The sequence below is a fragment of the Castor canadensis genome, chromosome 13 (genome assembly GCF_047511655.1).
Source record: "Castor canadensis chromosome 13, mCasCan1.hap1v2, whole genome shotgun sequence".
Taxonomy (NCBI): Eukaryota; Metazoa; Chordata; class Mammalia; order Rodentia; family Castoridae; genus Castor; species Castor canadensis.
The window spans coordinates 67,844,649-67,860,191 of record NC_133398.1 but is presented as its reverse complement, the minus strand read 5'-3'; the positions used below and the strand labels follow the sequence as shown (position 1 = coordinate 67,860,191).

At 33.2% G+C, this 15,543-nt stretch overlaps 1 protein-coding gene across 2 annotated transcripts in view; it reads right to left on the bottom strand.

Annotated features, from left to right (window-relative positions):
- Positions 1-15,543, bottom strand: part of Rfx3 (regulatory factor X3) — a 194,637-nt gene that overhangs the window by 99,721 nt on the left and 79,373 nt on the right. For both annotated transcript variants that reach the window (XR_012440462.1, XM_074051958.1), the window contains exon 3: positions 2,470-2,567. Coding sequence is in view for 1 of the 2 variants with exons in the window: in XM_074051958.1 (XP_073908059.1) it covers positions 2,470-2,567 (98 nt within the window). In the remaining variant the exon portion in view is untranslated. The remainder of the gene's footprint in view (positions 1-2,469; positions 2,568-15,543) is intronic.

Genomic DNA, 15,543 nt, shown 5'->3' with positions numbered 1-15,543 from the left:
GTGCTCATTTGTGACATGATCATTGGAGTCAAGGATGCAATGTGGACTCACACAGACCAGATCAAAGCTAACTGGACTTTGTGGCAAATGAACTCATGACCTAGACCTCATTAGTCATGATCTAACCAACTGAGTTAGTGGGCCACAAAAAATATTGTTGACACTAGATATTTACTTTGAATAATTTCTGCACTTAAACAGTTCCTATAATTTTAAAGAATCAACTCAACAGATGCTATTTTCTAAAGGCTTATTAATGAGTAAATTCATTCAAGTCACATTTACCTGTTATATAGATGACGCTAAGGTTAGTGAGAAGAGAGGTACTTTGAAAATATAGCAGATATACAGAACTTAGAATCAGAGAGCAGAAAAAATGCAACCCACCACCAAACCACAAAATTAACAGCAATAATTAATGTTTATTAAGTACTTATTATTTCTCAGAATGGAAAGCACTTCTGCTAAGTTAATCACCTCCATACTGCACGTAAAAAAGGTGAAGCACAAAGCCACACACTCATAAGAAGCAGAGCTAATCCTTCTACCTTACTTTGGACAAGGACAAAATGAAGGATGACTATGATAGATAAAGTACAGTTAACTCTTTCAACATCCATTTCAAGTGCCCTTTCCTCTTGTCACCTTCTACCATATGGATAAAGGCTACAAACACCCATTCTCAGATTCTTCTGCAGTGAATCATTACTATGTGTCACAGGAAAGAGGATACAATGATGACTGACAACAAGGTGACCTCTAGCAGTGTCTAGAAAGCCATTTATCTTCTGTGGTAGCACAAAGGTCCAAGGGGCTGGCAAGTTTTTTATTTAGTATAAATGCCAACAGTAGTTTAGATTCATGATGCAAGTTCTAAGATAAGCATCTAGGAAGCCCTGAATCTAGATAACAAATGGGTAAAAAATATTCAGTGTTTACAAAATATGCACAAATGTAGATTCACTGGAGTAATAGAAATTTATCAACTTCTGATAAGTTAAGGAACTTCTTATTACTTAGGTAAGTATAAATGAAACAACATAATGGCAAGTCCCACTCAGGAAGAGTTCTTTCTAGAATGGGAAACATAAAAAAGCACTGATAGTACAACATTGGTGATAAGCAGCATACAGTGTTCTCCTTTGTAGGGGAAGGATAAGCTTAACTGCAGAAAAGTGTCAGGGTCCATGTCATAAAGCGTGGAGTGATATGTCAGACTAGTGTGGAGAGTGTAATTTCTGCAGGAAAAACCCCACATGTCCAAAAACACAGAGACATGAAAGTAGAATATTTAGGGAAATACACAATAGGTGGAAAATGAAGCTTGGAGAGGTAGGAATGGGAAGAATGCCACGGTGGTAATGAAGATGGTGTTGAGGCAGTGGTGATATGAACAGATTCAGTGACCAAAAGTAATGAAAGAAGAATCAAGATCAACGAAAAGCTTTCTTTCAGTTTTGTGTAATCAATTATGTACCAGACCCTGTATCAAGTACATTACATATTATTTCCTTCACTCCTCACAACAACTCATTAAGAGTAAGATTATTCTCATCTCACTTACATGGAGAGAATAATAGAAAGCTTAAAATATTTAATTACATTGGCTACCATATAATAAAAATAAAAACCATATTCTATAGTTAATAATAGTAATATATAACAACAATTGAACTTAAGTATGATTCATTCTTTTGGTGAGAGTTACTGAAATGGGAAAAAAAAAAAATCCCTGCCTGCATGGAGCTCACAGGTTGACACTATTGAGATCAATGACATCAGCCAAGGAAAGAGTATCTGCAGTAGAGTAACGAAAACAGCTACCCTGGGGTACAGCAACACTGAAGGGAAGTGAGCAGAATTTGATCTCAGGCTGCAAAAAAAACACCCCAAATTGATAATACTCCTGAAGACTTAACAATATTCTTAAGTCACTTTATTTCTAATAACACTGACTCTTAATTCAAAGTGACTGGAAAGTCCAATAAATTTACAAATTTATACAGGAGATAAGTTAACTAGGGAATAGGGGGTAGATCCAGACTAGAAAATAAGATTTATTGAGTATCAGGAAGTTTCTTATAGAGTATCTAACTTAATAAATGTGAAAAAAAATCCCACAAAATATGTAATATACTCGATAAACACATTCAACTTACATATTAAAAAATCTAGGTTTTATAAGGCAATGTTAAAATATAGAAATCACAAGTTTTTCTCAGGCTAGGGAAAACTATTAAAAGGCAAAGAACTTCAGTAATTTAAAATATTCCATTAGGGTTAAATGAGAAGCAAAGGTCACTTATTTTTAATAAATAGACAAAGTTCTAAAAACATCAGTTTTATGTCAGTAATTCCACTCTAGTAAAAATAATTGAAATAAGGAAACAATTTGGGAATTGGGGGAGGTAGCATATATTATTTCTCTCTGAGTGTAGAATTACAAAGACTTCCCACATACAAACTTACATTGCTCCGTTGGTATAGACAGTATCGCTTCCTTCCACATACTGCACCTGAGCTGGATAGACATGTTGTACTTGCTGCACAGTCTGTACCTGCTGTACCTGACAAACAAATGTTAGAACCAGGTTAGATGTCGCATGGTAGAAACTATACAGAGAATTAGGTTTACCTCGTGTTTTGATAAATAAAAGAATGGCTTATAAAAACTATTAAGCTCATGCCAATTTCAAGATAAATAAGCACATGGTAGGCCCAGGTCAACTACAGTATTTATGCTGAATAAATCCCACAGCATCCTTGTAGGAATATATGTATATGTTCAGATTTAAAATTCTGAAAGTTCCTCACTTATTTTGTTGATTTATGAAATGAACAAAATATTTTTGAAATGTTATACCATTTTATATTTTAAAAAACGCTAAATTTATATAATTCAAAATAACTCATAATGGAAAATTTCAAATACTCACACATGGACAAACTCTTTATCCCACGCTTGAATCTACATACTTAACCTCAAAAATAAGTAAAAGTCACCAGTCCTTTCCCTTTACCCTCTCACAGGATTGTTTAAAAGCAATTCCAGAAATTATATGATTTCACTGGTAAATATTTCAATTTGTTATTTCTAAGAGGTAAGGACTGCTTCTAATTTCATATATAAAACATTAACAATTCCTTAGTATTAGGTAAAATTCAGTCATTGTTCAAATTTCCCTCAGTATTCCAATGACTGGCAATATTGTTTTTTTCAAAAAAGGCTTACACACTGCATTTGATTGATATTTTCTTTTGCATTTGGTTAGTATTTTCTTTCCTTTTAATCTCTAAACAGTTTCCCACTCTATTTCTTGCTGATTACTTATTAAAGAAACTGGGTCACCTATCTTATAGAATCTCTACCTTAGAGTTCCAGATTTGGCTAATAGCATCCCTAAATTCTTATTTAACATTATTTTCACACCTCCCATATAGTATATAAATTGGTACTTAAAATCTGGGTCCTGAACAATTTCATTTTTGAAAAATTGTATACTTCCTATTGCATCACACCAATGGCATCTAACAATTCTTTTGGTGATTTTAATTTTGATCAATAGGGACCATTAGGTGTTGTTAGCTGAATTCTTTTACCAAAATGCTTCCTATCTGAGGATACTAATAGCTATCAAAGATTATTATCAAGAGATTTTTTTTTTGGTTGTACTAGGGTACAACCAAAAGTTGGCATGTAATAATTCTTTAGGTAATTTTTATTTTGATCAGCTTTTAAACAAATAACATTTTTCAATCCCAGTAGTCTTTTTTTTCTTTTTAAAATCAACCCATCATTGGCCAATGGCAGTCTCTTCAAACTGGTTCCAATGACATGGGGACATTATCTTTCTTAACTCTACTACTTCCTGGAATGAAAAGATGTTTTAAGTTTTATGTCTTACATTTCTTACCCAAGATGTGAAATCAATTTTTTCAAAGAGGCATGGCTCTTTTTAGTAAAACAAGGTGTTACAATTTGGGCCCTCTGAGTGGTGAACTTAGGTGTGGTTCATATTTATAGATCTTTTTACAGGAAAGAGCTAGAATTTTTTTTTTTTTGGTACCATCAGGGATTGGACCCAGGGCTATGCACATACTGGTCAAGTGCTCTACCACTTGAAGTAGTCCTAAGTCTCTTTGTATTTATTTTATTTTTGAAATAGAGTCTCAACACCTTTTTGCCTGGACTGGCCCTGAACTCACATTTTTCCTGCCTTGCCTCCTGAGTAGTTGGGATTATAAACACACAATATCACACTTGTATTATTTTTGAAGGAGCAAAAACTATATCACAAATTCCTACTAATTTTATCAAGTTAATTTATTTTATATACATTCAATAGATTTTTGATATAATATTTGCTTATCATTGCTTTTCTTCTAAGAATTTTGCTTCTTGAAGATTTTAACATAATTGCTTATTTGATTTACCATGCAATATATAGTAGATTCAAAATTAAAAATATCAATACTAAAACTAGATTAATAAATACTTAAGTTTCCTCAGATTTTTTTTTTTACCTTAAAACATACAGAGCCAGGAATGCATGATTGTATTATTATGTTTTAATGTCATTGAAAATAAGTAATCAACTGGATACATGTTTAAATTCATGTATTTAAATTTCTTCTTAGTTTTATGATTCACTATATTTCACTTTGCTTTAATTTTATTTGAGGGGGGTTATAAAGGGAGTTTATTAGAAGTTAGGGAAGAGAAATACAAAAGGGAGCATGGTGGGGCCCAGGTGGCAGCTGGAAGCCACTTTTAAAACCTATGATAATCTATGGGAAGGGGAGAAACAGATAATTCTCACACAATAATCAATGAGTAGGAAGGGGCATGGGGCAGTTCCTGGTGAGGGTGGCTTCTGAGCAAAAGTATGGTTAATTTAAAATGTAATATTTTTTCTATGAGTTCCAAACCTTCCTTACTTTGGCCTGCCTCAAATTCCCCCTGAAAGACAATATTCCAAAGAGTTCCTTTTTGAAGGTTGCTAAAGGGGGATGCTTTAATTCTATTTTATGAGTATATGGAATATCTATATGGTTCCTAAGTCATAATTTCAAAACAAGTAACATATTTGAATAGACAATCTTACTTCTATTCCTCTTGTATTATCAAATTTACTTCTATCTCCCATAGATTACCATTTTCATTATTTTTTTCTCCAGAGCTTTTCTTTTCTTTCAAATAGTTTTAGAAATATAACCAAATATGTATGAATGTATATGGCACCAATATGTGAATACACAAAAACATGAATTATATACACACACCTTATTTTAAGTTAAAAGTAGCACACTATACACATAATTTTGAATCTTGCTTTTTTCACTTAACAATACAGAATAAGCCTAGAGATCATTTCATTACAGTACATAATTCCATAAAGTAATAAATGAATGTATATTTATACCTGGAGTGAGAAGGAAAATTTTCCTGGCAAACAAATGAGTGATAAAAATTATATTTTCACATAAAAATTTTAAACTGTTTGCATGATTTTAATATACGTATATGTATATATGCAAAAACAGACAAATGAGCATCCAAAGTTTCAGAAGAAAAAGATTAACAGTTCTATTAAAAACTGTTTGTATTTGAGAAACTATATCCCAATAAATTTGAAAATCTTGAAGAAGTGGACAAATTTCTAGATACGACCATCCAAAACTGAACCAAGAGGATATTAACCATGTAAACAGATCTATAACACGAAATAAAATTGAAGCAGCAATAGAGTCTCCCAAAAAAGAAAAGTCCAGGACCTGATGGATTCTCTGCTGAATTCTATCACACCTTTAAAGAAGAGCTAATATCAACCCTCCTTAAACTGTTCCACAAAATAGAAAGGGAAGGAATGCTGTCTAACTCATTCTATGAAGCCAGTATTACACTTATTCCAAAACCAGACAAAGACACCTCCAAAAAGGAGAACTGTGGGCCAATCTTCTTAATGAACATCCATGCAAAAATCCTCAATAAAATAATGACAAACCAAATCTAAAAACATACCAGAGAGATAATTTACCATGACCAAGTCATGGTTCAACATAAACAAATCTATAAATGTAATACAGCACATCAATAGAAGCAAATACAAAAACCACTTGATCATCTCAATAGATACAGAAAAAGCCTTCGATAAGATCCAACACCACTTCATGATAAAAGCTCTAAGAAAACTAGGAATAGAAGTAATGTACCTCAACATTGTAAAGGCGGTATCTGACAAAACTACAGCCAACATCATACTTAATGGTAAAAAACTGAAACCATTTCCCCGAAAATCAGGAATGAGTCAGGGTGCCCACAATCCCCACTCCTATTCAATATAGTACTGGAATTCCTAGCCAGAGCAATTAGGCAAGAAGAAGAAATAAAAGGAATACAAATAGGTAAAGAAACTGTCAAAGTATCCCTATCTGCAGACTACATGATCCTATACCTCAAAGGCCCAAAAAACTCTACTCAAAAACTCCTAGACACCATAAGCAGCTTCAGCAATGTGGCAGGATACAAAATCAACTTACAAAAACCATTAGCTTTTCTATACACCAACAATGAACAAATTGAGAAAGAATATATGAAAACAATTCCATTTACAATAGCCTCAAAAACAAATCAAATACCTAGGAGTAAACTTAACAAAGGATGTGAATGATCTCTACAAGGAGAACTATAAGTCTCTGAAGAAAGAGATATAGTGGGAGAAAATATTCACTGGCTATAAATCAGACAAAGGAGTGATAACCAGAATACACAGGGAGCTCAAAAAACTAAACTCCCCCAAAATCAATGAACAAATAAAGTGGGCAACTGAACTGAACAGAACTTTTTCAAGGGAAGAAATCCAAATGGCCAAAAAACACATGAAAAAATGCTCACCATCCCTGGCCATAAAGGAAATGCAAATCAAAACCACACTAAGATTCTACCTCACTCCTGTTAGAATCACTATCATCAAAAATACCACAAACAACAAATGTTGGTGAGGATGCAGGGGGAAAGGAAACCTCATACAGTGCTGCTGGGAATTTCAGCTAGTACAACCACTTTGGAAAACAATATGGATCTACCATATGATCCAGCAATACCACTCATCAGGATATACCCAAAAGAATGTGACTCAGGTTATTTCAAAAGCACCTGCACACCTATGTTTATTGCAGCACTATTTACAATAGCCAAGTTATGAAAATAGCCAAGATAACCCACTACCAATGAATGGATTAAGAAAATGTGGTATTTATACACAATAGAATTTTACTCAGCCACAAAGAAGAATGAAATTTTGTCATTAACAAGTAAATGATGGAACTGGAGAACATCATCTTAAGTGAAGTTAGCCAGGCTCAGAAGGCCAAAAATCACATTCTCCCTCATATGCAGACTTTAGACCTAGAACAAATGCAGTAATATTACTGGACATGGGTCACACGCTAAGGGAAGAACACATACAGGAGGAATAGGGAAAGGTAGGCAACCTAAAACTTCAAAGTGTTTGATGTGCCCACTGCAGAGGAGCGAATTAAGTAATCTTAAACTGACAGAGACCACTTTAGTGAAGAGGACTGGTAGAGATGAACCAAGTTGGGTGTAATACACACGTGCATGGAAGCAATGCTAGGAATCTCTCTGTATAGCTATCCTTATCTCAAAGGAGCAAAACAGCTATGTCTTTCTTATTATCACTTATGTCTTCTCTTCAACAAAATTGGAGAAAAGGGCAGAACAGGTTCTGCCTGAAGCAAGGGGGGGGGGGAGTGGAGAGGAAAGGGGTAGGGGGAGAGATGGCCCAAACAATGTATGCACATATGAGTAAATGAATAAACAATACACAAAAAGAAAAGAAAAAAATGTTTTAGAAAATCTAGATGACCTTGGATTTGGTGATTACTTTTTAAATACAACACCAAAAGTGTGATCCGTGAAAGAATTGATCAGATGGATTGAAGTAAAGTTACAATTTTCTGCCATGTGAAAGAAACTGGAGAGAATGAAAAGACAAGCCATATTGTAATAAAATATTTATGAGCTACATATGATTACGACTTATCCAAATCATATGAAGATGTCTTCAAACTCAACAATAAGAAAACAATTCAGTTACAAAAATGGCCAAAGACTTTAAGAGACACCTCATCTGAGAAATATACAAATGGCAAATAAGCAAATAAAAAGATGTCCCATTTTATATGTCATCAGAGAAACGCAAATTAAAACAGCAAGATATTAAAATATGAACTTCAAATTAGAATAAAATGGCCAAAATCTACAATGCTGACAATAGTAAATGCTGGTGAAGATGTGGAAAAACAGGAAGTTTATTAATTGCTGGTGGGAATTCAAAATGATATGTGTACTTTGGAAGACAGGCTTACAGTTTCTTGTAAAACTAAACATACTTTTATATGATACAGAAATCATGCTCCCTGGTATTACCAAAGGAATTAACAAGGAAAAATTATAGACACTGAAAATATCAGTGGATACCAGAGGTTGAGGGAAGGAAGGAATGACTAGACATAGATTTAGAGCAGTAAAACCATTCTATATGATACTTTAATGTGGATACATGTCATTATACATTTGCTCAAAACCACAAAATGCGCAATACCAAGAGTGAATCTAATGTAAATATGGACTTCTAGTTATACTGATGTGTCAGTGTATGTTCATCAATTGTTACAAATGCACCACTCTGGTGGGGGATGTTGACAATGGGAAAGGCTACTCACACTTGGGTACATGGAAAATCTCATTCCTCTTGATTTTGATGTGGTATTTAAAACTGCTCAAAAAAGCATGTTTCAAAAAACAAAAAAATTAATTGTTATATAGACATACATGTAAATATACAGACATATTCTAATCATCTTAAAATGGAGAAATCTTCCTAAAACATATGAGACCCAGATGCCATAAAAGCCTATCCCTTTCTTTTTGCTCTTAGAACTCATTAATACAGATGGGAGCACATGGCTTGGCATGAACTTATGTTCCCAAACTGGCTTCCTTCCGAGGGCCTGTATGATGAGGTGGCGAGATACACTAACATGGAACTAGGATAATTAGTTTTAAGTCCTGTGAGATACTGAATGTTTGTATATTAGGGTAGTCAATTTATTTCCTTTAGCAATTATTTTCTTTGTATAAAGTAAGAATATTTAACATAAGGGATTTTTGTGAGGATCCTAAGCAATTAAGTACAAAAGCATGGTACAGGACAATATGGTTATTTATGGTAAACCTGGAATAACTGGTACAATTATCAAATGCCTTAAAAAGAGATCACATTTTTTATATCCATAGAAATTTCATCTTTATATGCCACTTGGTTTCAACCATAAATATCCATAATAACTCTTCATCAGGATCTCTTAAAATCATGAGATTCTATAATTAAAGTAGAAATGAAACTTAGAAAATGTCAAGAATCTTAAAAAATAAATCCGGATAGATGCTGGCTAACTTGTCAAGGACAGTAATATATAAATAAGTCTCTTGATCACATGAGACTTTATAGTACAGTGTAAAAAATAGGGCATGAGTCTTCACATCTGACAAACTGACAAAGTGAATAGAAGACAAAATGAAACAGCATATTTTGAAGGTAATGCAATTTTAACTATTATCTAGGATGAATGGTTTTCAACCATTAAGAAACTGAATTTATGAAACTCTTAAAACAATTTAGTTATGGTGAGAAATGAAAGTGGACATAATGTTATAACTTAAGGCATTTTTTTCAAGGAAATAAAGACAGCAGAGAAAAAAAAGAGGGAAGAAAAGGATCAGTAAAAGAAAGCAGAAGAAAGGAAAAATAAATGTATCATGTATGTATCTCATTCTACTGATGGTACGTTAAGATCCTTGAGAAACTTTTTTTTTCGGTTTAGGTTTGCTATTTGATTTTGTTTCTTTGACAGTGGGTCTCTGCCTTTATTATTAAAGGCAGACTGGAAAGCTGTAGAAATACTCCCTTGACCCACAAATTAAAGTCAGTCAGGTCCAGGAAGATTGCAGTGTCCAGAGAGAATCTATCCCGACTTACAAACCCAGTCACAAAACAGAAAACGAAAAGGATAGAATTCCAGCCCATCTCTGTGGCACACACAGAGCAGCAACATTTTTTTTACATGTTATATTCTCCCAAAACCAAACAAAGAATAAAAACATTATCAATATTTAATAATTACTCAATAATTAAACAATGGTATCACCTAACAAAAGGAAATACCAAATGACTATTTGTAAAATTTACAGCATCTTCTAAATGTGAATAAGTGTCTATTAAAAATAATTAAACCACCAGGAAATGCTAATTATTCTAAAGTGAACAAATATGATCACTTTTAATGCTGTTTAATATAGCATTAAAAACCACAGGTGAAATGTTTGAATTGCATGCAGTTTTCTCTAAAATAACTGTGATTCAAATAGTTCAAATATTACTTGATATTATTATGTTAAACATTAATTTCCCTTCAAATATTTGCTAGGTTGTTATATATTACAAACATTTTAATCACTGTTAAGTTAATGCAGGAACTGTTCAATTAAACATAGTTGATGAGAAAACTAAGAACCTGCAGGCATTTCACTACCATTTCCAATAACTCTATTTCCTACCCATGTCTGTGAAATCTGTAAGCTGACACATTTTCTACTATTCACTCTATCCTGGCCTTTAGAAGAGAAGGAGATGGTTAAATAAATTCTATATGAAATTAGTTTTAACTCTCAATTTCACTGCCTTCTCCAAAATAAATTCTCAATTAACTGTTCAAAGAATAAAAGTGACCTGAATATATCAAGTTAAAAATGACACTGGGCTAATTCTTAAAGGTTACTTAGTACATCAGAATGTTGGCAGTAATGCGATCTAACTGCAATAACAATCTAAACCAGAAATGTACCTGTTCTGTCAATTTAAGGAAAAAAATTTATTCCTAAGAAAATAAATACATTCAATAACATATTTATATTCCTAGAGTATGCATGATTAAGGAATTTAGCACTGTCATACTGATTCATATTGAAGTAAATGGAAGCAATTCATATTACTATTCAAATACAGAATTACAAATGTATTTACTTATTTTGTGTACATTTTCCTAATTTGTATTATTTATGAAAGAAGTGAATATCAAAACAAATTACATACCACAAGTAAAATGCACTAGTTCAACAAAATCAATCAGTACATTTTGAGGACAAATTTATACATTATGTTATTTTGGATGTGCTTCAAGAAAAACAAAATGAATCATACTTCCAAACAAAAATCCTTTGCAATAGTAAATGGAATCACTTATAATTGCTGAGTTGATTATTCAGCTAAGAACCATTCCAGTATCTTCATAAAAATTTCTTCATTATGTCAAATCTTCATTACCTTGCTCAGGTAATATGTAAGAGCATTCCTTACACATTTGGTTGGCAACAAACACCTCAAACCTTAGTTCTAAGACTGTCAAAATTTGTATTAATCTATTTTCAGGCCTATAGCGAAACATCACAATAAACTCCATTTTAATATTTAAGAAATACATTTTTAAAAGCTGCATTAAGATCACCTTAATATATCAAAAGATAAGGAAAGAGCTCTTAGCAGATTAAAAATATGGGATATTGTAACAGTTACATTGAGGCTGTTATATGACTGACCAAATGTAAGGCAGGAAGAAAAAGAACCCACATGATAACTGGTATTAATAAAAGGGCAGTGAGGGATAAAAGACATCCAGAATAGTAGAACTCATCCAATAGTTTTGAACTAGTAAACTGTGGAGAAATAAAGGAATTGAGGAAAGTTAAATCAAAAAAGCTGAGAGAGCACAGTATAAGAATGCAGGAAAAAGTGTAAGGGAAAAACAGATTTGCCCAGCAAGCAGGGTTATAAAAATAGAAATCATAATTAAAAAAACACATTCATCAATCGTGGTGAAAAGTAAAGTAAGTTACATGTCATGGTCTATTTAATAAATCTTATGTCAAGAAAGAGTCCTGTAAGTATTGTGAACATTCCATGTGAATTGCAAATATCCACATGGTCATATTGCTTTATGACCATAGAATCACAGTGAGCAAATGGTTAAGTGACAAGAGAGTTTTTTTTCGGAGGGAGGTAATATCTCAATTCTTTCTCATTGCATTTACTGAGAAAGATTAAGAAGTTTCTCTGGATCTTCAACATTAATTTACAGAATTCATCCTAAGACATTCAATGTTAACTATAAAATTATCATTTATCTTCTAAAGAATGGTAGCCATTCTTTATAAAAGCATGTGCTGAATATGTAAGATTGAAAAACTGTGTATAAACTGTTAATTTAAATGAGACTCTATTGTAAGTAGAAAATTGAATTGGTTTACTTACATTATAGATTTAGATGACCTGTTTTAGATGACCTTACCACCTATGAACTATATACCTTCTTCTGTTTCTCAGAAAATCTCAGACATTTAGATATACTTTTCTTATAGTAGAGTTTAAATAAATGGTGATTCTAGAAGATTCAAATCCAGTAAACATCACAAAGGCTGTTTTTTCAACATAGCTAGAGATAAACATGAAACGAATGTTTTCTAAGACTTACTAAAACTATTTGATTTCTATTGGCAACCTGAAGCTGTTAGGAAAGTGAAGTTATTATTGCTACTCTTAGACTTTAAGTAGAGTCACAGAAGCAGTAGGGTCCTGATTCACTCTCTTGCACTCCTGACCATATGAGAAAGGGGACAATCAAATGGTAGTGAATTAGCTCAATAAATAATTCGTAGAAGCCTAAAACTTATCTCCTACAAAATAAAAACCAGAAACTACTTTGAAAAGGTGAAGCAGGTTTCCAAAGGCAAGGGGTGGGGGGGAGGAACACCTTAAGAAAAAAATATAAGGCTCAACGGTCCAGGCTTGCCTAGCATGTACGAGACCCTAAGTTCAAGGTCCAGGACCACAAAATTAAAAACCTGTTTTTAAATGAAAATGTGTATTTCTTTTAAATTGGACATGTTGCCACATGCTTGTAATTCCAGCACTTGGAAGACTAAGCCAGAAGAATCGAGTTTGAAGCCAACCTGGAACTAAATAAGAAGACCCCATGGAAGGAAAGAAGGGAGGGGGGAACACATCTGGCCTGACCCATCACTCTTTAGGGTCAACTATTTCAGTGTTCAGTGGCCATTCGTTTCTCATGTTTTCTTAATAGCTATTCATATCCTTTGCCCACTAATCTATTGCATTAGTTTATCTTCCTTGACTGATTTATAGGTTCTTATTAACCAGAAATAAATTTTCTTCTTATACTTTTTGTGTCCTTTATCTTTAGGCTTATTTATGGTATTTATTAACTTCATTTTTATGTATTTTTTTGAGTCAAAAATGTCACTAGATTGCACAGGCTGGCCTCAAACTTAGGATTGTCCTGCCTCAGTCTCCCTAGTACCTGACATTATAGGCAATGTATCGCCATGTTCAGCTTATTAATTTTTATTTGGCAAAATACATCGTTTTTCCCTATAAGCTCGTGGTGTTTATGTTCCATAAAAGTTGATTTATCCTAAGATTAGGAAATAAAATTCTTCATTTTTATTTCTATTAGAGGTTTTATAGATTTAACACTGATTAGTTCTACAGTTTGAGATGTTACAATAAAGGTAGAAAATCAGGTTTTTCTAGGTTGATATTCAATTTCCCCAAGACCATTGATTGCACTATTCATCTTTATTTAAAACTATATTTTTATCATGAACAAAGTTCTCATTTATACAGGGATATGCTTTTTAATTCTGATCAGATATCATTCAATTTTTATCATTACAGATTTATAGTATGTTCTGGGATTTATTTGAACAAGTTTTTCTTCCACCTTTATTCTGTTTTAGCCAAACTTTCATGACAGTTTTTTGGGTTTTTTTGTTTGTTTGTTTTGTTTTGTTTTTGAGGCAGGAATTCACTATGTAGCCCAGTCTGGCTTTGAGGTGGGCCCTCTTTGCCTCAGCCTCCCAGGTGCTGACATTATAAACCTATGTCACTACTTCAGGCTGTTTCTCTTAGTTATATACTTTTCCAGGAAATTTAGAAGCAGTGTTACAACTTTCAAGGAAAACCTACCCAAAAATTTTAGTTCAATTATATTGAAAGTATTCATTGATTTGGAAGATAAATCAATTATTTGTAATACTTAGCCTTCCCATCCAGAAACAGTGTTCTTATCAAAAATCCTTTGCAATAAAACTCTAATTCCAGAATTTAGGACTCCTTAACATGCTCCACCCCAAGTCTCTGGTTATGAGTGAGCTAGTGTAAAGACTGATGGTAAATTTCAAAGTGGTAGGCAGAATTATAAAAATGCATCCTTTATCCACTACCCCAAATATCACAAACACTAATTCTTGTAAGAATATGATGAGAAATCCCTCCCATGGTTATGTTATCTTATATGGCACAGCTGACCTATAAGCATGCCTAATCTAGTCCCATGAACCCTTAAAAATTAAGTGATTCTCATGGTGGTGGCAGAAGGGGAAGTCAGAGTGAAAGCATGACAAGACTTCATTGTTGTTTTAAAGATGAAGCAACACTGTTGATGCTTTCAAGATGGAGGCGCCACAGGTTAAGTGGATGGCCTCCCAGCAGACAGACTAAGAAGAAAACAGATACCTACTTATGTGTCTACAACTAAAGAAGGAAATGATTTCTGCCAAAAAACTGAATGAGTTTGGAGTGAATTCTTCCTCAGAACATTTAAAAGAATGCCCAGTGGGATACATGCATTAATTTCTCTCTTGTGAAACATGCAACAGAGAGGCTCCAGTCAAGCCCACCCAGAAATATGACCAATACAAATTGTGAGATAATAAATGTTCACTGCTTTGAACTACTACATTTGTGTGATTTGTTACAAAGCAAGGACTCCAGAGCAACTGTTACCAGTTCTGCATCACCACAAGTTTTGGGGGCTCCCCAGGGAAAAGGACATTCATTTATAATCACTTCTCCTTTCTTCACTTTTATTCTCACTGATACTCCCCAATTGAGACTAATACACAGACTGGAAGTGTGGCCCAAGTGGTAGAGCACCTGCTTTGCAAGCAGGAAGCCCTGGGTTCAAATACTCATCATACTTTAAAAAAAAAAAAAACTAATACACGTACAAACATAAAACATGAATTCCTGCTAAATTTTAAGGCTTTGGTAAAATAAAAGGATAATCCTTCTTTAAAGCATTTAAATATTAAAGGTACAGAGTAAATGGAATAACATACATATACATACTTATATCAAAAGACAAAAAGAAATCTTAAAGTCATTGAATAAAATACCTAGTAAAAATTTAGTACTATATTAACTATTATCAAGGTCTCCAATCCAAAATCAACTTCACAAAAGGTCAGGATATATAAGATGAAGAAGGTTTCAATGTTTGATTTACAAGCATGCAGTGACTGCAATGTTTACAGAAGAATTCAGTATTTTTGTAAAAAAGGATTTAATCAATCTCAATTTCACTAGCATAAATTGCTGCACT